At 34.8% G+C, this 24,864-nt stretch overlaps 1 protein-coding gene across 3 annotated transcripts in view; it reads left to right on the plus strand.

Annotated features, from left to right (window-relative positions):
• Positions 1-21,155, plus strand: part of JAK2 (Janus kinase 2) — a 131,249-nt gene extending 110,094 nt beyond the window's left edge. For all 3 annotated transcript variants that reach the window (XM_046022191.1, XM_046022192.1, XM_046022193.1), the window contains 9 exons: positions 306-457; positions 604-754; positions 1,595-1,731; positions 9,128-9,317; positions 9,928-10,052; positions 10,223-10,395; positions 18,242-18,359; positions 19,897-20,010; positions 20,274-21,155. In XM_046022191.1, coding sequence (XP_045878147.1) covers positions 306-457; positions 604-754; positions 1,595-1,731; positions 9,128-9,317; positions 9,928-10,052; positions 10,223-10,395; positions 18,242-18,359; positions 19,897-20,010; positions 20,274-20,381 — 1,268 coding nt within the window. In that variant the 3' untranslated portion in view covers positions 20,382-21,155. The remainder of the gene's footprint in view (positions 1-305; positions 458-603; positions 755-1,594; positions 1,732-9,127; positions 9,318-9,927; positions 10,053-10,222; positions 10,396-18,241; positions 18,360-19,896; positions 20,011-20,273) is intronic.
• The last annotated feature ends 3,709 nt before the right edge of the window (positions 21,156-24,864 follow it).

Consider the following 24,864-nt stretch of genomic DNA (forward strand, 5'->3'; position numbering starts at 1 on the left):
CCAGGCTTTGTTGTGTAAGATTCTAATTCTCTCCATGCTACTAACAAATTTTGTGACTTTGGGCAAATTATTTAGTCTTTTTGGGTCTCAGTTTTATCATTGTTTAAGCTGAGATATTAAATTCATTGCTCTCCAAGGTCCCTTCCAGCTCCTAATCGTATACACCTGCTTGTATGAGGCACACAACACACAACCCCAAACAAAAAAGCCCTGATTATTCAAAGGAGTTTGAAAATTATCTGCATATAAAGAATTGTTTACTTGTGGGAACTATTTTACCATACTTTGTTCCTATCATTTAAAAGTTCTTCAGGAGAGAATACCATGGGTACCACCTGAATGCATTGAAAATCCTAAAAATCTAAATTTGGCAACAGACAAATGGAGTTTTGGTACCACTTTGTGGGAAATCTGCAGTGGAGGAGATAAACCTCTGAGTGCTTTGGATTCTCAAAGAGTAAGTTTTTATTGACTGTGACGTTGGAATTACTCTGTGATCCTTGATTTTCATTTACATGACTTGGTATCTTTCTAGCCTGTGATTAAAAAAGAAGCTTGATATCACATTCTACAATTTATTCTTATCTGGTTCTTTAATTATAGAAGCTACAGTTTTATGAAGATAGGCACCAGCTTCCTGCACCAAAGTGGACGGAATTAGCAAACCTTATTAATAATTGTATGGATTATGAACCAGATTTCAGACCTTCTTTCAGAGCCATCATACGAGATCTTAATAGTTTGTTTACTCCAGGTATGTATTGATGGAATAGTGTTACTGAAATTCCAGCTATCTTTCTATCTTTATTGTATTTAACAAATCTTTACTAATTTTGTAATCTCTTGCAGGAAGTTCCTTGATGTCTTTTTTCTTTAAGTTTTTATTTTAATTCCAGTTAGTTAATGTACAGTGTTCTATTAGTTTCGGGTGTACAGTATAGTGTCTTTTAAATCTTCTTTGTTTCTTATGTTCGTATGACTTTTCCTACTTTATACATATTCTACTCTTCTTGGTTAAACAGTCTCTCCATTTTTAACAGAGAGCTCTTCTTCAATAACCCTGTTTTAGTTTACCAATTAATGAATACTGTACTCTAGAAGTCTGTTTGGCTTATTTGACTTTTTAAAAGCAATTTTTTAAACTGCTCATATATTTTATAATTGAGTGGTTTTCTAAACATGAAGTAGGTTTGTTTTTGTTTATCCAGTTCTGTAAAATACATAGCTGAATGTACATTATAAGTATTATACATTATAAAATATAAATTTATATGTCTGACCCATAGGTATTTCCTGTTCCAATACTACTTGCCATCCTCATCAAAAAAGTCAAAATAATATTATAAATACCAAAACTGCCTATGTTGGAAATTATTTATCCTTTGCAAAAGTCTTTTTTAAAAGCCTGTTAGGTTATGGGTAATAAAAAAAGACTCTCATTAATATAGCTTAAAGTATTAGAGTTGTCTTCTGTCAATTTGTATGTAGTATTTCTGACTCATTCTGAATATTTTGGTTAGCTTGAATATATATCATTTTAACTCAAAAAATGTAATTTGCCAGCTTATGGTAGCAATATACTTTATTTCTCCAGATTATGAGCTATTAACAGAAAATGACATGTTACCAAATATGAGAATAGGTGCCCTAGGGTTTTCTGGTGCTTTTGAAGACCGAGACCCCACACAATTTGAAGAGAGACACTTGAAATTTCTACAGCAACTTGGCAAGGTAAGATGTCAGTAGCTTTTTAAATAGCATATAATCCTAGAACATTTTATTTAGAAAATAAAGGCTTTAGGGACACCTGGGTGGCTCATTCGGTTAAGTGTCCAACTCTTGATCTCAGCTCAGATCTTGATCTCAGGGTCAGGAGTTCAAGCCCTGCACTGGGACCCAGCATGGAGCCTACTTAAAAGAAAAAAAGGAGAAAGGAAAGAAAAAGTATTTCGAGATTCTCTAAGATTCACTTTACACAAAATTTAGGAAGTGTTTATAAGAAAAAAAGGTTTAGTCATCAGTTGTTGGAGAAATGCTGTGTTAAATAAATAGTTCTTTTTATTGAGGAACCTTTTGGAATCTTGAACATGTAATGTGCATTGAACATCTGTAAATGGATGATAATTAGGCAGTATTTCTCCTATTGATTTGATTATGGGACTCTTTCATGGTAGAGGTGCTTTAGTTACACAATAAAGAAAGGGACAATTAAACTTTTCTACCAGTCTCCTTTTTAGTCATCTCAGGGTGAAATAATTATTCTCATTGTCCAGAGTCTAGATGTTGACTGGACTGTGTTTGTTAACAAGACAGAGTCTCTATCTGCTAAAATTCACACATGCCTAGCCTATGTATTTTAAGTAAGACCAGTAAAGCTTAGTGCTTAGCAAGTCCAGTTAAAGTGGTAGAGTATTCTTTCTTCTCCTAAGCTTGTTAGTGTAGACTTCTTTATCTTCTTGTGGCTTACAAACTGGAAAGAGAAAATCCAGGCATTTGGGGTATATTAGTTATCTATTTCTATGTAACAAATTACCCTAAAACTTAACAGCCAAAACCAAACATTTATTGTCACCTAGTTTAGGAATTAGAAATTTGGGAGCAACTTAGCTGGATGGTTTTGGCTCAGGGTCTCTCGCAAGACTGCAGTCAAGTTGTCTTCCAGGCTTTGCCATCTCGTCTGAAGACTTAACTTGGGGAAGATTTACTTCCACTCACATGGCTATTGACAGGCCTCCAAATACCTGCTTCCCATCTTACTTTTGGGGGCCTTTCTGCAGGGCTGCCTCACAGCATGGCAGCTAAGAGCAGACACCTCAGGTGGGAGCCATGGTCTTTTTATAATCTAATCTCAGGAGTGGTATCTCACCACTTTTGCCATATTCTGTTCTTTATAAATGAGGTGATAAATTCAGCCCACAGTTAAGGGGAAGGGATTATAAAGGAGCAGGAGTGTCAAAGTTAGAGAACATTGGAAGGTATCTTAGAGGCTGCCGACCACACTGTGCATCTTGGCCATAAGTCTGTGTTGGGAGCATCACTTTCTTATTAGTATACAGTGTGTCCAAAACTTATTAAACCTTTTTGCCTTTACTCCCTGACCTTCCACCCCCAAAATTTATCTACTGACGTCTTAGAAAGTGATCTTTAGAACAGTTTGGGAAGTGATCCTTTCAACTTAAGAATAGTACCTTCATTTCACAATGAGAAAAATTAAGGTCCAAAGAGGTTAAGTAACTTGTCTGTGATCAAATGTCTAGATAGTAGCAGATGTGAGATCAGATCCTTCCTCTCTTCCTACTCCTGTGCTATCTCACTTACGTATTTGTTTTTGCTTGTGCGGGTACACTTCAGTTGCATTATCTTCTGTTACCTTTTGGGACAAGTCATAGTATATGAAGAGATAAAGAAAATAATTATTTTATTTCCATCAGGGACTACATTGCAAAATTATTTATGGAAAAGGCAGAAATTAGTGTGATATGACTTATTCATGGGTTTATTGTTCAATAAATCTTGATTTATTGTTAATTATATGCAGATATTTTCATGACCAGAAACACTCGTCATTAGACTAGTAACCATAGTCACTAGTCATCGCAAAATCATGAAAACCTTAAAAATTATTTTCTGTTATTCTGAACAAGCCATTTAATTTTCTGTCATCCTTAGATCCAGCCTTACTGTATATTATTATATATCCTAGAGATCTTTTTTGGTAGACTATACAGAAAGTTCTAGAAAATAAAATTCAACTTACCTGAAGTAAAGGGAACAATCTATAGTGAAATTTCATTATCTTCAATTGATTTTTAATAAGCATCTTAATTCTTATACTTCTGTATTTTCCCAGCTATTAATATGAACATGAATATATGAACATTTGTTTGATTAAGACCATTTTCTAGGGGGGAAAAAAAAAGGACATTTCAAATTCCAAGATCCAAAGTGGATTCCTTCACTTCAGGAGTCAGAATTTTTAAACCAGTGGATGAACCTTTAAAGGGCAGTGTAGAAATAAGACATCTTTGCGAGGATCTGAATTACTTCTAGATTTTTGGGTTTTTCCCCTGAAATGATGTGGCTTTTATATACAAATACTGAGTTCTTATAAAATGTGAGGTGCTCTGCTGGTCATTGTGGATATGGGATATAGTAATTGCCTTAGTGGAGTTTACAGAGGAGGTGGATTGCAACTAACAGAGAACAGTGTGATAAGTACATACTGTATTTAAATTTCATACTGATCACAATTTCTAAAATTTTCATAATATGTGAATTGGTAGAAATGTCAATACTGTAGTTTCATGTATATTTATGAACTATTCAAATATTGAGATATCGCATAATTTTCTAATTATTAATTTCATGTAAAATTCTACTAACACAGGCCTTATTTTGGTTATTTTAAGAATTTTTTAAAAAGAGGGTGCAACACTGTGGTATTATTCAGTAATCGATTGGAATTTGTTTAAAATTATCCAGAAAATATTCCTAAGTTAAACAGCTACGCAATAAATTGTAGTCTACTTATTTATACAAGAATATTATTAAATTATTTTCAGGAGTATCAGTGGCATTATTAGGGTATGCTTCTTTTTTTTAGAGAATTCCTTATTCTTCATAATTACCCCTTTATTCTTTATTAAATGTTAATGTGCTTTCTCATAGACTGGGGTGGTATCTCATTGTGGTTTTGAGTTGTATTTCTCTGATGCCTTGTGATGTTGAGCATTCTTTGAAACATAATTCTAAAAGTGAATATACTATATTTACAACATTCTGCATTATTGCAGCTTTGAGTTATTTCCTTTTGCTTTTCAACATTTTTAGTTTTTTACATAGTTCTTTGGATTTAACATTATTTTAAAAATAATGTAAATCAAGGAGACTTTAAGGATGGCATTTTTTTTTTTTAAAGATTTTGTTTATTTATTTGACAGAGAGGGAGAGAGAGAGAGCACAAGCAGAGCAGCAGAGAGAAAGGAAGAAGCAGGTTCCCCACTGAGCAAGGAGCCCAATACGGGCCTTGATCCCAGGAGCCTGGGATTATGACCTGAGCCGAAGACAGTCACTTAACCAACTAAGCCACCCAGGTGCCCCAAAGAGTGGCATTTTCAAAATGTGTTTCTCACTAGTTTAGTTTGTAGGAAATGAAAGGAAAATGGTATGGTCTTTAGTTAGTGGTAGCTATTTTAATATGGCTATTTCCTAGCTGCATTTAATACTGTAATATTAATTTCAACTTCACTTATTTGAAAGAATTGATACGTTCAGTGGATTGTCTAGCTATTTGTATTGCCCTATTGAATCTAAATCCAAAATGCCGTCCCTACAAAAGTGCGCGTGTGTCCCCTTTCATTTTATAAAAACACAGCTCTTGGTATACTGTGTTTCTTTGTTCTTTTCACGTAGCAGCATGGTAAAAATATTCAAAGGAGGGATTTGCACTTAAAATTATTTCTGTATTTTTTTAAAAAAGACAACAGAAATAACGATTTATTTTAATTTAATACTCATAAAGGGAGCTAAGAAAATACTGCAAAACCTTTCTTCTGCTACTTGAATTCTAAAATGAGTAATTTTGTGATCTTACTTTATACTTGTGCCCTCATATACTTACATTCTTTACTCTTCACCTCAGTTAAAACGTAGATTTTTTAAAAATCCTCTTTATTCCCTTTTCCTCCATGGTCCAGATCTGGACCTTGCTGCTACTACTTTTCAAACATCAGACTATCAGGCATCATTTTTAGTCCCATGTGAATATGGTTATTATTCCCTCCTCATCGTTGGCCAGCATCTTGGTTGATGCTCCACATTCCTCGAGTACTTTCGGTACACACTGTTTTCATCTTCACCTTGCCTCTGCCATTATTTTGGGCACCGATTCAATACCCTTTTTAAATTCTTCAACCTCTCTACCTCAGATCTGTGTCTCTGCTGAATGAGTGCACTTTGAATTCTGTAATCCCTTATAGTAATTTTCTTATGGAATATCAGACCCTGAAATCTCCCTTTCTGAGTATAACTTTGTATCTTTAGTTTCTTCCTAACACATAAATCCTTCTTTGTTATCTCTGTTATTGCCGGTGTCTTTGACCCTTTCTTCTTCCTGAAGCCTGTTAGCTACCATCTAGATTCAGCTCTCCGTTTCCACACTAGGTAACCCTTCTGGTAGACCATTTACACTCTGCTTCTACTAGTATTCATAGTTCTGTCACCTTCCCTCCCTTGATGATCTGTTGTACTTTTCCTGTTGTTTCCTTGTATGGGAACAATAAAATTCTCAATTGCTTTTTTCCATCCCGGTCTTCATCTCTCAAACACTGTGAGAACAAGTCGGATATAAATGTTTATTGTCTCCGTCGCAAATTGATTTCCAGTATTAGCTGGTACCTAGGACTCTTTTATTGGTAGTTCTTTTATTCCCCCTGATTTGATTTCTCCTGTGGTGCCCTTTCCAAACATTTTCATTCCCTTCTGGTTTCCTGTCCTTAATCTGTTTCTTCACTCTCAATGTTTGCTTTTATCTTCTTCCGAAAGAAAATAGAGGCATTCCAAATTAAAACGGTGAGATTGATTTCTGACTATCAATGTGACAGAGATTTAGAAAAATTAGTGTTTAGTGTTGTCGGGAATATGATAAAATTGACATTTTTTCCACTGCTATTAGAATTTAAATCAGTGTCCCTTTTAAGAGAAATTCTGCTGCAGCAGGTATCAGGGGCCTTTGAAATGTCTGTATCCGGGGTGCCTGGGTGGCTCAGTGGTTTAAGCCGCTGCCTTCGGCTCGGGTCATGATCTCAGGGTCCTGGGATCGAGTCCCGCATCGGGCTCTCTGCTCAGCAGGGAGCCTGCTTCCTTCTCTCTCTGTCTACCTCTCTGCCTACTTGTGATCTCTCTCTGTCAAATAAATAAATTAAAAAAAAAAAATCTTAAAAAAAAAATGTCTGTATCCTTTGAACTGCTAATTCTGCTTATAAGAAGAGTATCCTTATTATTAGAGATGTACACAGGTATTTATGAATATCATTGAAATGATATGAATCCATTTTTAAAACTTCTCTTAACTATATATATTTCTATTTTCAATTTAAAAAAATCAAGACATTCATAATATACAGTAATTAAAAATCACATTTTCAAAAAATATACAGTGGCATTGGAAAATAAATTTTATGAGCATATTGTTAAGTAGGGGGGAAAGAATATAAAACTCTTATTTCCTGTGTTTTTAAAAAATGTATTTTAGAATAATTTCTTAGTAAGGCAATATGAATAGGTATTTATTATCCTCCATTTTAAGATGGGAGTAGCTGGTATTACAGAGAGAAGTGACTTGCCCAAGGTCCCAAAGAGAATAAGTGGTGGGCAAGATTCTAGCCCCAGTCATCAGGCTCCAGAGTCCCAGGTCTTATCCACTTTACTGTGTGGTCTTTGTAATAAGAGACTTAACTTTGGGACTAATATATGGTCTAGTTTTTTTGTTTTTGTTTTTGTTTTAAGATATTTTTTTATTTACTTGACAGAGAAAGCACACAAGCAAGGGGAGCTGCAAGCAGAGGGAGAGGGGAAAGCAGGCTCCCTGCTGAGCAGGGAACCTGATGCGGGGGCTTGATCCCAGGACCCCAGGATCATGACCTGAGCCAGAGGCAGATGCTTAACTGACTGAGCCACCCAGGCACCCCTAGTTTTTGTTTTTGAGTTTTACGTATATAACTGGAAATACAGTCACTTAGCATCTTGTAGCTCAAGGACTACATTGTTTTATTGTAGAAAAGCAGTAATGCCATAATTACTAATTGGATTAATGCAAAAAACTAACACTTAATTTTTTTTCTTTTTTTTTTTTTTTAAGATTTTATTTATTTATTTGACAGGCAGAGATCACAAGTAGACGGAGAGGCAGGCAGAGAGAGAGGAAGGGAAGCAGGCTCCGTGTTGAGCAGAGAGCCTGATGCGGGGCTCGATCCCAGAAACCTGAGATCATGACCTGAGCTGAAGGCAGAGGCTTTAACCCACTGAGCCACCCAGGCGCCCCAACACTTAATTTTAAATGTTATCTATCAACCTAACAATTCTACCTAGACAGTAAGTCTTAAATAAAAAGAGAGTTGATTTTGTTAAGGATTGACCTTTAAAAAATTTTGGAAACATCCTAATAGGCTAAAAATATCTTCTTTTTTTTTTTTTTTTTTAAGATTTTATTTATTTATTGAAAGAAGGAGTGGGGAGGGCCCAGAGGGAGAGTGAAAGGGAGAAGTGGATCCATCACAGGACCCTGAGATTGTGACCTGAGCCGAAGGCAGACACTTAACTCACTGAGCTGCCCGGGCGCCCTAAAATTTCTTTTTTCCTTGAGCAAATAAATCAACCCTGTATTAGTCTGCTCAGGTTGCCATAACAAAATACCATCGCTGGGGGCTTGAACAACAATTTCTTGCAGTTCTGGAGGCTAAAAGCCTAAGATTAAGGTGCTGGCAGGGTTTAGTTTCTAGTGTGAGGATTCTCTTCTTGGCTTCCATATGACTACCTTCTTGGCTGTGTCTTCACATGGCAGAGAGATCTGGTGTCTTTTCCTCTTTTTATAAAGTCACCAGCCTCACCTTTATGATCTCATTTAACATTTATCACATCTTCACTGGCTCTGTCTTCAAATACACTCGCTTTGGGGTTAAGGTTTTCTCACAGGAATTTAGGGGGAACACAGACATTCAGTCCATAATAGACCCTTCCTCGTTCCATCCAGCTCATTGTCAGTGATATCAAAGGGTATATTGTGAAGCAGCAAAGATCTTCATGGGAGTTAGTGATAGAGATTTAGGAATTCCCTGACGTGTCTCTTGGCTTATCTTAATAATTCATGTTCATGATTTGTTTAAATGCCTTTTTGAAGTTGTTTCTATTTCAGCCTGTAATTTCTTCGGAAGAAATTAAATTTATAGATTGACTGCCTACCTGTTGAAATATCATTTCCTTTTCTTATCCTAAAAGTTGCCTAATGTAAGCTTAGAAATACATTTGCTAATTCTAGCTACTGTATACTGAATTGTCTGTATAATTTGAATTTATTAGTAATTTGTCTGGAAGACTTGAGGTCTCTATCCTACTGTGATGTGTTGTTTAGGGTAATTTTGGCAGCGTGGAGATGTGCCGGTATGACCCCCTGCAGGACAACACTGGGGAGGTGGTGGCTGTGAAGAAGCTCCAGCACAGTACTGAGGAGCACCTGAGAGACTTTGAGAGGGAGATTGAAATCCTGAAATCCCTGCAGCATGACAACATTGTGAAGTACAAGGGAGTATGCTACAGTGCTGGTATGTTGCCCATTGAAACCTAGTTTGAACTCAAGGTATGTCCTTGATAATGGAAACATCCTAGATAATGGAAACATAAAATGCCTCAAGATCTGAACTTCTCCTCTGCCAGTGCCCAAGGAGAGAAGCATTCACGTGACTCTAGATTGTGCCTGGACATGCTGGGCTAGAACTACAGGAAGTCTTTGACTTCTTGGTTAATCCTTCTTTTCACTGAGGATGGTGGTTACCATGCTTGCTTAAGCTTACTGAGAGACTATCATTTTGAAATAAATTGTCTTTGCTAATATTTTCTTTGAAAATATTTTTCAAATTAGATACTTTCTGTTCAGTACAGATAAGGAGAAAGGAAATTTTCTCATCAGCTTACCTGGGTTTGCATAAAGGGTTACACAAGTTTAAACCATAACTATTTTTTAAGCTTCTTTTTAAAACTTTCTGATTGATTAAGCCTGTGGTCTTGACTACTACATCACTTAATTTATGATCAAATTTTGTCATCTTAGAGCATATATATATCTTTAAGTCATTTATGTATGTTTGTTTTCTAATATTTTATCAGTGAAATATGACAGAGTAAAACATTGTGCTTCCATTTGTGTGTTAAAAGGTCGGCGTAATCTGAGATTAATTATGGAATATTTACCATATGGAAGTTTACGAGACTATCTCCAAAAACATAAAGAACGGATAGATCATAAAAAACTTCTGCAGTATACATCTCAGATATGCAAGGTATATAATATCCTGGCTACTTGTAAATAAAAAGAACATGCTGAAGTAATTGTTACAAAGTCCTCTAGAGTTCTTCTTGGATAATGAAGGAAGTATATAGAGGAAAGACCCATTTAAATGATTTACATTTATAAAACTTAGCTGAAATAAGAATGTTATTTTATCCATAGGGCATGGAGTATCTTGGTACAAAAAGATACATCCACAGGGATCTGGCAACAAGGAATATATTGGTGGAAAACGAAAACAGGGTAAAAATTGGAGATTTTGGGTTAACCAAAGTCTTGCCACAAGACAAAGAATACTACAAAGTGAAAGAACCTGGTGAAAGTCCCATATTCTGGTGAGTATATTTTAATACAATAAAGTAAAATTTTAGAGCACAAACTTCAAACTTTATTTTTATTAGTACTAGTAGTTTGTCACTTATATTTCTAATAATAGCAAAAATTTATCCTGCTTACATTGGGCTAAATGCATTTCATGGATTATCTCATCTAATCTTTATAACTACCCTTGGAAAAGATGTATTATTATCTCTATGTTGAGTATGAGGAAACTGAAGTACAAACAGGTGAAATAACTTGCTCATGGTCATGTGACCAATAAATGGTAGAATTAGGATTCAAACCCAGAGAGTCTGTTTTCAGAATTTGTGCTTTGAAGCTTTCTTAACCATGGTGGTGATTTAGTCTGTCATTAAAGAAACATTTTATAGCAATTTTATAGCTAAAGGTAATTTTTGATCTTCAATTAAAATTATGAGTTGCAAGGAACATACAAACCTAATTTTTTATGTGGTATGCATTGTTGTTTTATTGCTTTGTGCTGTGATGCAAAGTCTTTTTTTTTTTTTAAGATTTTATTTATTTATTTGACAGAGAGATCACAAGTAGGCAGAGAGGCAGGCAGAGAGAGAGGAGGAAACAGGCTCCCTGAGGAGCAGAGAGCCCAATGCGGGGCTCGATCCCAGGACCCTGAGATCATGACCTGAGCTGAAGGCAGCGGCTTAATCCACTGAGCCACCCAGGAGCCCCACAAAGTCTTCTTTTTTATGTCTTAGTTCATTTATGGTGTATTTTGTTTTATAGGAATGAATTGCTGAAATTATATTTAAATGTTTAAATTTGGAATATATCCCAAATAGACTTTAATTCAGTTTATTCATCTGAAATAATACTTTTTAAATTATGTTGTTTAAATCAGATAGTACTATTAAGGGCTATGTTTTGTTTATTTTAATTAGGTATATTTTATTAACATTTTGGGTTTCTGACTTAAAAGTTAGAATTACTAATATAAACAATATAACTGTCAATACATAAATATTTGTGTGATTCATCAGTATTATTAGAAACATATGGATTATTCATTTAGCTACTAAGTTCATCGATCATATATGTTGGTTATCTTTTTTTTTTTTTAAGATTTTATTTATTCGAATGAGAGAGAAAGAGATCACGAGAAGGGGGTGAAAGGTAGAGGGAGAAACAGACTCCTTGCTGAGCATGGAGCCCTGTATGGGACTCAGTCCCAGGACCCTGGTATCATGACTTGAGCTGAAGGCAGATGTTTAACGACAGAGCCACCCAGGCGCCCTGGCTAGTTATCTCCATTTATTTTGTATCTGTAAGTTTTACAACTTACCCCAGCTATTATAAATTGTTAGTCTGGAAGAAAATTAGATTAAGAAAGCACAAGTGATTTAAAACAAATTATACCCAAACAATGAATCGTGGAACACTACATCAAAAATTAATGATGTACTGTATGGTGACTAATATAGCACAATAAAAAAATAGAACAAATGGATTATTTACATAGAAGAGTAATATATATTGGCATTGTGGTTATTTTAAAGAAAAGCACTGGGGCGCCTGGGTGGCTCAGTGGGTTCGGCCTCTGCCTTTGGCTCAGGTCATGGTCTCGGGGTCCTGGGATCGAGCCCCGCATTGGGCTCCCTGCTCGGCGGGGAGCCTGCTTCCCCTCTCTCTCTGCCTGCCTCTCTGCCTACTTGTGATCTGTCTGTCAAATAAAGAAATAAAATCTTTAAAAAAAAAAAAAAAAAGAAAAGCAGTTATCTTTTTTTTTTAAGTTTTTCTTCCCCAAATCTTTATTATCCCTGAAATTGTAGTACTATTTAATTAACTCTGACATATAGTATAATTTCTTCTGGAAAGGAACCTGTTATTGAACATCAACAACTAAAAAAATGCCCATGAATATACAATAATCATGTTTGAAATACTGCTGTGTCCAAAATTCACTTCCTGTAAATCCAGTGGGGTGGAGATGAGGAGTAAGTCCATAAAGCAAGGCAGGCAATGAATTTAACTAAATGACATGTACATGGTTGTTTATTGTTCTTTAATTTCTGTATGTTTGAAATTTTTCATAATAATAAAAACACTTTTAAGGAACAGCTTGGGTGATAATCAATAGCATTACCACCATCTAATTATTTTTAGGGTATAAGTGAAATATAAAATATAGAATATAAGACTTACCCAGTGATACATGAATTTCATTCTTTTTTTTCCAGAATGAGAAATAAAAGAAGTTAAATGGAATTAAGAAATTCATAGAGTTATGAATTTCATAGAATTAAGAAATCCATAAAGCCTCGTTATATGAATTTCCAGTGATTTAGGCATGCTTAATGAATATACTTTAATAAATACTTCTTAAGTACCTACTGTTCCAAACACCATAGAAGGAACTTGGGATATGAAGATAGGGTCAATTTCACGAAGAAGGAAAAAGCAAAAACGGGCGCCTAGGTGGCTCAGTGAGTTAAAGCCTCTGCCTTCTGCTCAGGTCATGATCCCACGGTCCTGGGATTGAACCCCACATCGGGCTCTCTGCTCAGCAGGGAGCCTGCTTCCTCCTCTCTCTCTCTGCCTGCCTCTCTGCCTACTTGTGATCTTTCAAATAAATAAATAAAATCTTAAAAAACAAAACAAAACAAAAAAAAAACGGTGCCCAGATACTAGGAAGGCCAGACTAAAAAGTTTTATGTGGCAGGCATATTCAACTGCCAGGTCCACTATGCATTATCCCTTCCCTTTAAGAGCTCATAGTTTAGGAAAAAATCAAATGTATGGTCAAATCATTATAATGTAGTATATAAGTGAAAGAATGAAGAAGATGATGGGGAAACATAAGAATGCAAATAATTCTGCTGAGGGTTTAAATTAATCAGAGAAAAGCACAACTAAGAAATGACATTTCAAAAAAAAAAAAAAAAGAAATGACATTGCAGGGGTGCCTTTGGCTCAGATCATGATCCTTGGGGTCCTGGGATGGAGCCCTCCATCAGGCTCCCTGTTCAGCAGGAGTCTGCTTCTCCCTCTCTCTCTCTGCCCCTCCTCCAGCTTGTGCTCTCTCTCTTGCTCGCTCACTCTCTGTCTCTAAAAAAAATATAAAAAAATTTTTTTTAAAAGAAATGAAATGTCAACTATTGATTAGTAGTTTATCAGGTAGAGTAGAGGAAAGGCATTCCATGAGGAGGGAGAAGACTTGTTTGTGTAAATAAATAGGTAGGAATGGAAGGAGTTTTGTTATAAGAATATTCATTTCTATGAGTCCTTCTGAGATTAGTAAAATAGTATATAGTGATGTACCATTAAAGTTTATCTGTTAGCTGGCAATTTCATTAGATCCATTCTTTTTTAATTTTTTTTGAAAACAAAGAATTAAACCACTTGGTTTTCAAAAGAGAAATCATTAGAGTCATTCCTTTTCTCAGTGTCTGGGATATACACCAAAAGTTTTTCAGATGTCTGACTTCATGTTTCAATTGACGTACATTATTAAAATTGTGAAATTGTAAAATTAAAATTAAAAAAATAAATTGCAGAGCGCATGTACAGAGGCATGTTTATAACAAAGCATATATGCCAGAGATTACTTCTTTTCTAATTTTAAATATTTAGTTTCATGCCTAATTTTATATTTTATATTTTTTGTTATAAAGAAAGCTCCTAAATTATATAAGCTTTGGGCCCTGTATTTCTCCCTGAATATCTGGAAATCACAAGGACAGTCAAGATAAACTTCAGATGCTAGGTATCTAGTATAATTAATTTTATATTGTTATAAAAGTCATTTCTCATTACTTAGTTTGTAATAAAAAATACAGAATAAAATGTAGCTAAGATTATAATGTATGTAATAAAGTTTATGGTAAAAGATCTATTATTCCTTCAGTAAATACGTTGGGGAGAGGTGTGTATCGAACTCTGATATTTGGCTTTGGAGAATTATTAAAATAAGAAGTTAGTATAAAAATCAGAAGTAACATTTTTATTGTGATCAAAATTTTTCTGTGTATTTAATGAAAAAGAAAGTGCTAGACTGCTAAAGACTAGTCATGTAGGCAGTTGGCATATAGTTTAATATTTATATTAGGAAGTATTAAATTTTTTATATAATGTAATGAAGCTGACTAAATTTTGTGTAAATATTTCAGAATATGAATTGATAAAACAGGTTTTAACTGGGGCACTGCTGTGGCTCAGTCAGTTAAGCATCTGACTCGATCTCAGTTCATTTCAGGTCCTGATCTCGAGGTTGTGAGTTGAAGCCTCATGCTGGGCTCTACACTGGGTATGGAGCCTACTTTTTAAAAAAAAATGGGTTTTGGACGGCTGGGTGGCTCATTCATTAAGTGTCTGCCTTTGGTTCAGGTCATGATCTCAGGGTCCTGGGATCGAGCCCCGCATCGTCCCTGCTCAGTGGAAAGCCTGCTTCTCCCTTTTCCACTCCCCCTGCTTGTGTTCCCTCTCTGGCTGTCTCTTGCTGTATCTCCCTCTGTCAAATACATAAATAAAAGTCATTTTTTAAAAATAAGATTTAACTGATTAATTGAATAACAAACACTAAATCTGAAGTGTTGAAAGGGAATGTGTATAGTTTTTATCCATGGGATTAGCTATCATACCATTTTTTAAAAATATTTTATTTATTTATTTGAAAGAGCATGAGCAGGGGTGAGGCAGAGGGATGGAGGAAGAAGGAGAAGCTGACTTCCCACTGAGCAGGGAGCCCAATGTAAGGCTTGATCCCAGGACCCTGAGATCATGACCTGAGCTGAAGGTAGATGCTTAACTGACTGAGCCACCCAGCCATATCTTTTAAACAATTATAATTTCATTTCAAAGAATCCTTGTTATCTATATTGCTTTTCTTGTTCAAAAGTGCTCTTTGTTTTAAGCTAACATGTTCCAGTATGTCCTAGGGTTGGTATTAAGAAGAACTGAAAGAAAAATGCTTCTGCTAAAATAATTATTGAAGCAGGCTCTGGGACTCATGGAGGATCCTTATACTATTCTTGCTGTAGAGTATCCCTTGGAAAATCTTTGTAAATACCTGGGGTTACTCTTCACCTGGTTTGAAGACCTCTGTACAATACATGTGATAAGGATCTGACCCTAGATTTTAACAGTGGTATTGGGTTGGGAGACTGATTTGATATATCTATTTTTTTAAGATTTTATATATTTATTTGACAGACAGAGACCACAAGTAGGCAGAGAGGCAGGCAGAGAGAGAGGGAGAAGCAGGCTCCCCGCTGAGCAGAGAGACTGATGCGGGGCTCGATCCCAGGACCCTGAGATCATGACCTGAGCCGAAGGCAGAGGCTTAACCCACTGAGCCACCCAGGCACCCCTGATTTGATATATTTTTAAGATATATTCTAAAGGCTCTTGATGGCTCATTAGCTATTGGATTGAAAGATGAGTCAAAAATAATTCTTTGGATTTCTACCTGGGGAGTAAGATAGATTGTTGATGCCATTCATCATATAAGGAAAGTAAAATAACCAGCCGGTTGTGGAAAAGGGGGATGGAGTTCTCTTTGCCACAACTTTATTTAATATGCAAATGTTCAGTAAGTCAAAGCACACACCAAAAAGGTCAAGATACAGTTATAAATTTAGGAGATGTTAGTATATAGGTGGGTGAATACTATCTAATAGAAAGTTTTTGACAAAAAGGTAAAGCTCTGATGATGGAACCCAAATTTAAAAGAGGGAGAAAAGGAAAAGTGTTAGGGAAATATAATTAAAAATGAAATCTCCTCCCAACCCAGAAAACCTCTGCACAAAGATAGAAGAGAAAGAAAAATTTTATTACTGAATAAGCTTTAATCCTGAAGTCATGGCATCACAAGCAACCTGCTAAGAGATTGCAAAGAGAGAAAGAAAGCTCACTTTTTTATATGGTCAGATTCAACCCATTACATAATGTTCCCAAGATAAACAATAGCCAGTCCTCAAGTAAGAGGACTTGACGGCATGCTTTGTCACACATAATTTATTCTAAGTTCACTTGGTAATTAGAGTGACCATCTGCATTGGCTAATTGGCATTATCCATAGGAAAAACAAACTTCTCATATCTTTATGATAGGAGATATTTTTGCAGCTTGGGAGGAGGCACCTGCCAGGAGTTAAATTCTTACATCCCACAAGAACTGGGAGGTCAAGGTGCTACTTGTTCTGGAAAGATGGTTCCCAGGTTCTTGAGAAAGACATTCTTGCATCATAAAGCTGGCAAGAGTCTTTTAAGCAAAAATTTAAAAAAAAAAATTTACATACATTTCAAAGAGACAAAGAATTAAGTTTTCTAAAGTAAATGCTCTAAGAAAAAAGAGGAGGAGGAGTCTTTTCCCTCATTTTCATCGGGGAGAATTCTTTTTTTCTTTTTTGATTTGTATTTATCCTTACATGGGAGAGAGAAAACCAGCCTTGGAGATGTGGGGGGAAATTGTAGACAGTGCTTTCATGAAAATCAAAGGAAGAGACTGTTCTGCAAGCTTTGGGGGAATGTCTTTAAGAAGGCTTATTCCATTTGTGAGATAAAACTAATATACATTTAAAAATAACTATGTGAAAAATTTTTGAAACTAAGTGTAAAAAAGTAGCCTGACTAACTATAGTATGGACAATAAATGTTAGAGAAATTCAATAGCATGAGGTCATTAAGACCTTAAGTAGCAGAGAAAGATCTGTGGAAGTGAGGAAACTTAAATTGGATTTTGAAGGAGAGATTGAATTTATGTAATTCATAAGTTTAATCTCATTAGTCTAAAACAGATCTTTATCACTGTCATCTGTAATAAGGATAAACTTAGCAGTGGGACCATGATACTCACAGTCCATTAGCCAAAGTCCTTCCTTGGATAGTGTTGATACTTGAGTAGACAATGACACCATTTTCCCCTGTGAGTTTACATTTTTGCGTTTCCTGTCATAATCTCCCTCCTTTTGATTAACAAGTTACTTCTTTTATGTTTATAGCTTTAGGTCTTGTTCCAGTTTAGAAGCCATTTTTCCCCCTCCCAGGAGACTTAGCTCAATTCATTTAAAGCTTTAACTTGCAAAGAGCATCTCCCCCTCCCCTCCCACAGCCCACCCCAGGTCCTAGAAGGTACTTTGCAGTTAACTTTGGTGTTACTTATAATAGATTTTTTGGATTTGAGTTATCTTAGTGTGCCAGAGCTTCCCAAGACCACCCTTAGGTTTGATGATTCACTGGGAGGACTCACAGGGCTCAGCATACAGTCATACTCACAATTATGATTCATTTCAGAGAAAGGATATGTAGCAGAATCAGTAAAGGGAAAAGCCATTTGGGGCAAAACCTGAAGGAACCTGAGCACAAAGCTTCCAAGGGTCCTCTCCCAGAAAAGTCACATGGGACACGTTCAATTCCCCCAGAGAACGTGACAACATGTTCAACATTTACCAAAATTCCAGGCTCCCAGGAAGAAAGCAGGTGTTCAGTATAAACCATATTGTTTAGGCCCAGTGAGCACTCTTCTCACTTAGGGAACTGTGGCAACCCTTCTGAAATCTTAAGTTTCCAGGTACAGTCAGTTGTCAACATTGCATACAAGGTTTTTGAGGATGGTAGCCTTAGACCAGCTTATGTTAACTCTTTTCTGTACAGCCCGTCTTTTTAATCCAGTGATTTTCAGTAAATTCAAGAGTTGGCATATCAAGTAACTTTTTTTTTTTAATGAAGTGTAGCTGGTACATGTTACATTAGTTTCAGGTGTCCACACTGTGATTCAAGGAGTCTGTATGTTCTTTGCTGCTCACCACCGCTGTAGCTACTGTCTGTCACCACACAATGCTACTACAGTTCAAGTAACTGTCTTATGAATGTGTTTCGTATGTTATAGGTATGCTCCAGAATCATTGACAGAGAGCAAGTTTTCTGTGGCTTCAGATGTTTGGAGCTTTGGAGTGGTTCTGTATGAACTTTTCACATATATTGAGAAGAGTAAAAGTCCCCCAGCGGTTAGTGTGCTTTTTCTTTACTTTCGACTTTTCTTAACATGAGAAAAGCTTTTTCCAAAGAATAATAGTAAGCTTAGGACTCATTTTAGAGCCTCTTACTGCTTATTTGGAAGACAACATCCAACAAAATAATCCTCAACTTACTCATTAAGTTAACTTGCATTTTTAAAAGGGAGGAGGTTAGAGAGGAAAATTAATTAGTAAATAAATAAAAGGGAGGAGGTTGTATACTTTATGTTATTTTTAGTAAATCTAATTTATTCATTCTACAAATTATTGAAAAATTTAAACATTTAAAAATAAATTTCCCTGTTCTAGAATTTTTTTAATAAGGAAACCGGGAAAAAGAAAATAAAAATCATCTCGAATTAATCTTCTTAAGATAACCATTTTAATATTGTATGTTTCCTTCCAGGCTTTTAAAAATTTTATGTATGAAAGTGAAATTTTATCAAAAATATTTCTTTTATAAAATAAAAGTCATACTGTACACTTTGCTATTCTGCTTTTTCATAAGTTCTATAGCATGGTTATTTTACCTATATTAGTAAATGTTTTCTACAAATATAACTTCTCACTTCTGGGTAGCATTTTATCATAAGAATATAATTTCTGGACAGTTCTTTTCCATTTTTCAGTCTAATTTTAAGTAATACTTTAGTGAACATAGTGAATTTCCTTATGCATAAATATTTATCTCTTGTCACCTTAGAATAAAAGTATAATTATAGGTAAAGGATTAGGAACTCTCTTAAAGGTTTTTGATTATTTCAAAATGCTTTCCGGAAAAATTGTACCAGATTGTACTCTCAATAACAGTGTATAAGAGTTTAAATGTTATCATTTGCCAGTATTGACCATTATATTATGCAGTTTGGTCAGATTGATAGAAGTTATATTTATTTGATTTTAATTTGTACTTCTCCTATTAGTGTGATTGAGTACATATTTATTGGCTATTTGGAGTATATATATATGTGTGTGCATTATCTCATGTGCTTTGCCCATTTTTATATTCATAATTTTTCTTACCTACTTATAAGAACACTTTATAACTCTAAGTGATGTGCTCATAAATATTTCTCTAGCTTATAGTTCAGACTTTACTTTTAGGAATTTTTAACATACAAATATTTTCTCTCCATTGCATTTATGCTTAAATATGCATTCTGTGTTATCTTTTTATTATGTCCTCTTTTACAGTCAACATTTATTTCAGCTGAAATGTAATATATGTTAAAGCAACAATAAAAAAAACAAAGTAAATATGTTTTAGTTCACTTATTTTGGGCCCTTCTCAGGGAATTTGTGCCAAGCATATTATAGTTAAGGAAATGGCATGATAGGCGTTCCAATTCAGTTGTCTTTGGTGAAATATGATTGAAAAGAAAGGTTTTGATGTCCAAAATAGTTTGTCCTTAAAAGGTCTCAAACATATAAGAAGACATACAGATACAAAATTTTTCACATTTACTAGAAGTTGGGAAACTGATTCAAATTAAATATACAAAAAAATTCTCTTGGGTTTATATTACAGGAATTTATGCGCATGATTGGCAATGACAAACAAGGACAGATGATTGTGTTTCATTTGATAGAACTCCTGAAGAATAATGGAAGATTACCAAGACCAGATGGATGCCCAGATGAGGTAACCCAAAAAAACCATTTTTTTATCCACATTCATCGGGCGATTTTATTTCCTTTTTACACAGGGATTTCAGGTCACTTTATGACATTTAATTTGCTGAGCGCTTGGATAAATAGCATCATCATAGGACTGTGGACCTAAGCATGACCGTGACATGTGCCTGTGTAGGACAATTAAGTGGGATTTCTCAGTTCATGTCTTCCACCAATTAAAAGATGGCACTTTGTGTTCATTGTAATTGTGGTTTATTTTCTCTTTTCTAGATTTATTTGATCATGACGGAATGCTGGAACAATAATGTCAATCAGCGCCCCTCTTTTAGAGACCTAGCTCTTCGAGTTGATCAAATAAGGGACAACATGGCTGGATGAAAGAAACAAACTTTACTCTGAGACCAAAATAGACTTACAGAACAAAGTTTTGTATTTCACATTACATATACCATTGTTATGTATATCATGATGCTAGCCAGCAATGATGTGGAAGTATCCATTCAAAACTTTCAGAGTTTAGTGAGCTTTTCTTCATGAGGACGTTGGTAAAAGACTTGATGAAAAGTCCTTAGCAAAGAATTTTGTGATTTCACAAACCTAATCAGTCCGTTAACATCACCTTTCTTTGGCAAAAGAAAAAAAGAGACTTTTTTCAACTCAGAATTTTGAAAGACGAAAAAACCATAATGTAGATTTTACAATGTTGATGATGCACAGAATACGTATGTACAGTTTTTACCACAGTGAATGTATAATACCTTTGCATCTTGTGTGGTATTTTTACACAAGGGCTGGTATTCATTGATAATGTTTCCAAATTTTTCCACAGTTGATCTACAATGTCACTATACAAATTATGCTTAGATAATTGAATAAGCACCTTGTGTTCTTGTTCATCTGTATCACTGGCCAGCAATATAAGCAGTTGTACACTTTTAGCTTGTAGTTCTCTGTACTGTAAATATTTTTCAAAGCAATGGGAACAAATGTTTAGTTTCATTTGTATAGGAAATTTCCCTTACCCTAAAGAATACATTTTGAAATGGAACACGTTTACAAAGATATAACACAATCTATTTTCTTATTTGTCTCCCTTGTATCTGTTTGTGGTGAGTATGTTTTTAAAATAGAACTACGTCCAAATTTTTCTAAGACTGCAGTGAATAGTTTTCTTTTAAAATTTTGAGATGATGAATGCCAGGAATATTGTCATCCATTTAACTGTTGGCTGCTAATAAGATTTTTCAATCCCTGGGAACTTTGGTCATGCATTACAATTAAGCATAAGCCATAAAATATATTGTTTTTTAAATGTATATGCTTATTGAGATGCATAATCGGTTAGGATTTTTTTTTCTAAAGAATATATATTTTAGGGGTTTCAGAGATCTCATAGTCATAGGAGAGATTTCCTTTTGTTAGATTCTCATATACAAGGGAGAAATGAGAATAAATTGGTGAAAAGTATCCTTGTTAATTTTATTCAACAATACCAGTAGAAAATTCCTAATATATGTCTTTAAGACAAATGAGAGATACATATTTTCAATTAAGTATAAAGAATTATTTGTTGTTACCATCCTTTGTTTTAGTGCTACTCCAGTGTGGAAACCATACATAAATTATGGTGGGGAGGGGTTTGTGTGTGTTATTTAAACAAAGTTTAAAATACTTAGTATTTCAGTTAACAAGAGGGTAGTTTATTTTCAGTGGTATATGCTGTTTTTTTATACTTGTACTTAAAACTTTTGGTTATTTTTTTGAGGTGGCTTTGAAATGCAAATTATATTTTTTTAAAAAATGCCTCACCCAGAATGTTTGACATTTTTTGGTTGGAAGGAAGGAAAGGTAAGAAATGCTTTTTACGTTATCTTTAAAGCATTTTAATAGTTACCAAATACAGAAAACATCTAAAATGATAGTATATTAGATTTTAAATAAGATTTCTGAAAAAAAATTTTTTTTTAATTTTATTTATTTATTTGACAGAGAGATCACAAGTAGGCAGAGAGGCAGGCAGAGAGCGAGGAGGAAGCAGGCTCCCTGCGGAGCAGAGATCCCGATGTGGGGCTCGATCCCAGGACCCTGAGATCATGACCGGAGCCGAAGGCAGCGGCTTAATCCACTGAGCCACCCAGGCGCCCAGATTTCTGAAATTTTGAGGAAAGTTGGATATAATTTTTATTTAATTTGTGGACTCCTCAAGGATTTGTATAAATACTACAATTAAGAGATCTTCCTTGCTGCTACTTTTCAAGTCAAAAGTAGCAAGTCATATAATATGCTTGATTTCAGAAACCTAAGTACTTAGAAGATTTTTAAAGGTTTATAACATTTTGTTTGTCTTTAAAAACAAAGGTATTAACTAGATTACTTAAAATTTTTTTCTCTTAATGTTTCAGTTTTTAGTTTTAGGGAAAATAATCCCACATAAACGTTCTGAAGTTTTTAGAGTGGGATGAGTACCTTATTATAAAATTCTTAAATTTGCAAGAGAATTATTATTCATTGAAGATTTGTGATGTTTTATATTTTTATTCTGACTATACATAAAAACAAGTTAACCTGCAGCTGTTCAGTTGGTTCTACACAAGAAATAGGTAAGTAATTATTGTACCAGTTAGTGCCAAATGTTTCTTCAAATAAATATTCTTTAGAAATGAGGGTAAAGGTTTTCTTAGAAGTCTGTAATTCTGTAAATATTTCAGTATATTAAGTTATACAGTCTTTATATAAATAATCCCCTACTTCCATGCCTACTTACTTTGGGAAATAGTCACTTCCTCATGTTATCTGTATGTATGCTGCCAGTCACGCTCTAATTTGCTGTGAAAGAGTGTTGTTTTACAAGTTAAGACTTCTCTTTTAAAGTCAAGTGAAATTTTTGCCACAAATATAACTTGATATTTAAATTTTATTTAAATACTTTTGTTGTGGAGTAGACATAAGAAAATACCGACAGTTCTATACCAGGGGAGTGGCGTTATGTGGTCCATTTACTTAGACTGCTGTTTTCTTTGCTGTGCTTTTAGCATGTTTCCACAAAATTGAAATATTGGTGTAATAAATATTCAGAAATTATTTTCTTTTTTATTGTCACCTAACCAAGGAAGTGGGGGTTATACACATTGATGTAGGGATATGCAGAGAAAGCCTTGTATAAAAAATAGTAAATTTATCTTTTTGATTTTTTACTAAGCGCTTCCTAAGATTGTTAACTCCTGATGTGCTTTTTATGAACACTGCTGTATCCACTCCATGTCTGGTACTTAAATTATCTCTAACGAAGGTTTTTTTTTCCCTAATTTTTCAGTGTAACCTATTACAGATCTTTCACTTTGCTATATTAGAATAAATAATAATGGTAAGTATGTAAGTCAGCAAGATTATCTAAACAAAAGACTAGGTTATATGTGTTAGACCTCGTTTTATTTAAGAAAAAAAGTCTGAGTATGGATCTGAGAAAATACTTGGCATTTACTCACAGATTTGGACTGGTGTACTTAATTTCAAGGTAAATAGGATTAAGTGTTTCACAATGCTGGCAGGAACATTTAGAGAGATTTCAGAATGACAAGAGAATTTTAAAACTTTCAGATTATTCAAATTCATATCACATAGCCTTTAACTTTTCACATGAATCAAATTTTTAATAAAATGCACATTATATCCTAAATATTAAAATATTTAATTTTATAATCTTACCAGTTTTATTTTACTTTATTACAATATGTTGTTTTTTTAGATTAAGAAGTTAATTTCTGTTGTACTTATGCCATATGAGATTGCTTGGTTGGTGCAGGCCCTAAAATAGTGTTCATTTTCAGTCTTATAAATTTATAAGGAAATGCCTTATCTCCAACTGAAACACTAGTCTTCATTAGTATGGTTGTAAAAGTTAATGATCATCATTCCATGATAAGTCCTTTCTTTGCATAGCAAATTGCTTAACATTTTATTTTTGAAAGTAACTGTAGCAGGTTTATAATATAAGAACATTAAAAGAGCTTTAAGAGTACCTGTTCCCGGGGCACCTGGGTGGCTCAGTGGATTAAAGCCTCTGCCTTCGGCTCAGGTCATGATCCCCAGGGTCCTGGGATTGAGCCCCATATCGTATCGGGCTCTCTGCTTAGCAGGGAGGCTGCTTCCTTCCTCTCTCTGCCTGCCTCTCTGCCTACTTGTGATCTCTCTCTGTCAAATAAATAAATATCTTAAAAAATCTTAAAAAAAAAAAAGAGTCCGTGTTCCCAGTTATCCACATTCTTAGATTTTGTAAATGGTTTTAATTTTAATACTTGCCTAGGAAGCACACCTATAGATGCTATTTATTGGGGTCAAGCAGGTCAGCTTTGAGCAGTGTGAACAGAAGCTTAGCTTTTAGGGGTACCTGGGTGGCTTAGTTGTTAAGCATCTGCCTTGGCTAGGGTCATGGTCCCAGGGTCCTGCTTGGCGGGAAGACTCTTCTCCCTCTGCCACTCCCCCTGCTTGTGTTCCCTCTCTCACTGTGTGTGTCTCTCTCTCTCTGTCAAATAAATAAATAAAAATTTTTGAAAGAAGCTTAGCTTTTAGATCTGTTTGTAAATAACAATAAGTTGAGGAAGGGGGTGAGATGGCACAGCGGGTAATACAGACGCAGCACGCAGCGGAGAAGGCAAATTATCAGTTGCAGATGATAAGACAGTATCAGAACAAGTACTAGAAACACAAATGAAAGGATGCAATAGAGATATTTTTTGATCAATTCTCCTTTCGAGTACAGTTGTATACATAGATGAAAACGTTTAGGTGATTTTCACAAAAAAAGATAAGGGGATAATATTTTTAAGAGTAAGTTTAGGTGCTTTTATCTTTTTTATTTTTT

Source organism: Meles meles, chromosome 11 (assembly GCF_922984935.1).
Source record: "Meles meles chromosome 11, mMelMel3.1 paternal haplotype, whole genome shotgun sequence".
NCBI classification, from domain to species: Eukaryota; Metazoa; Chordata; class Mammalia; order Carnivora; family Mustelidae; genus Meles; species Meles meles.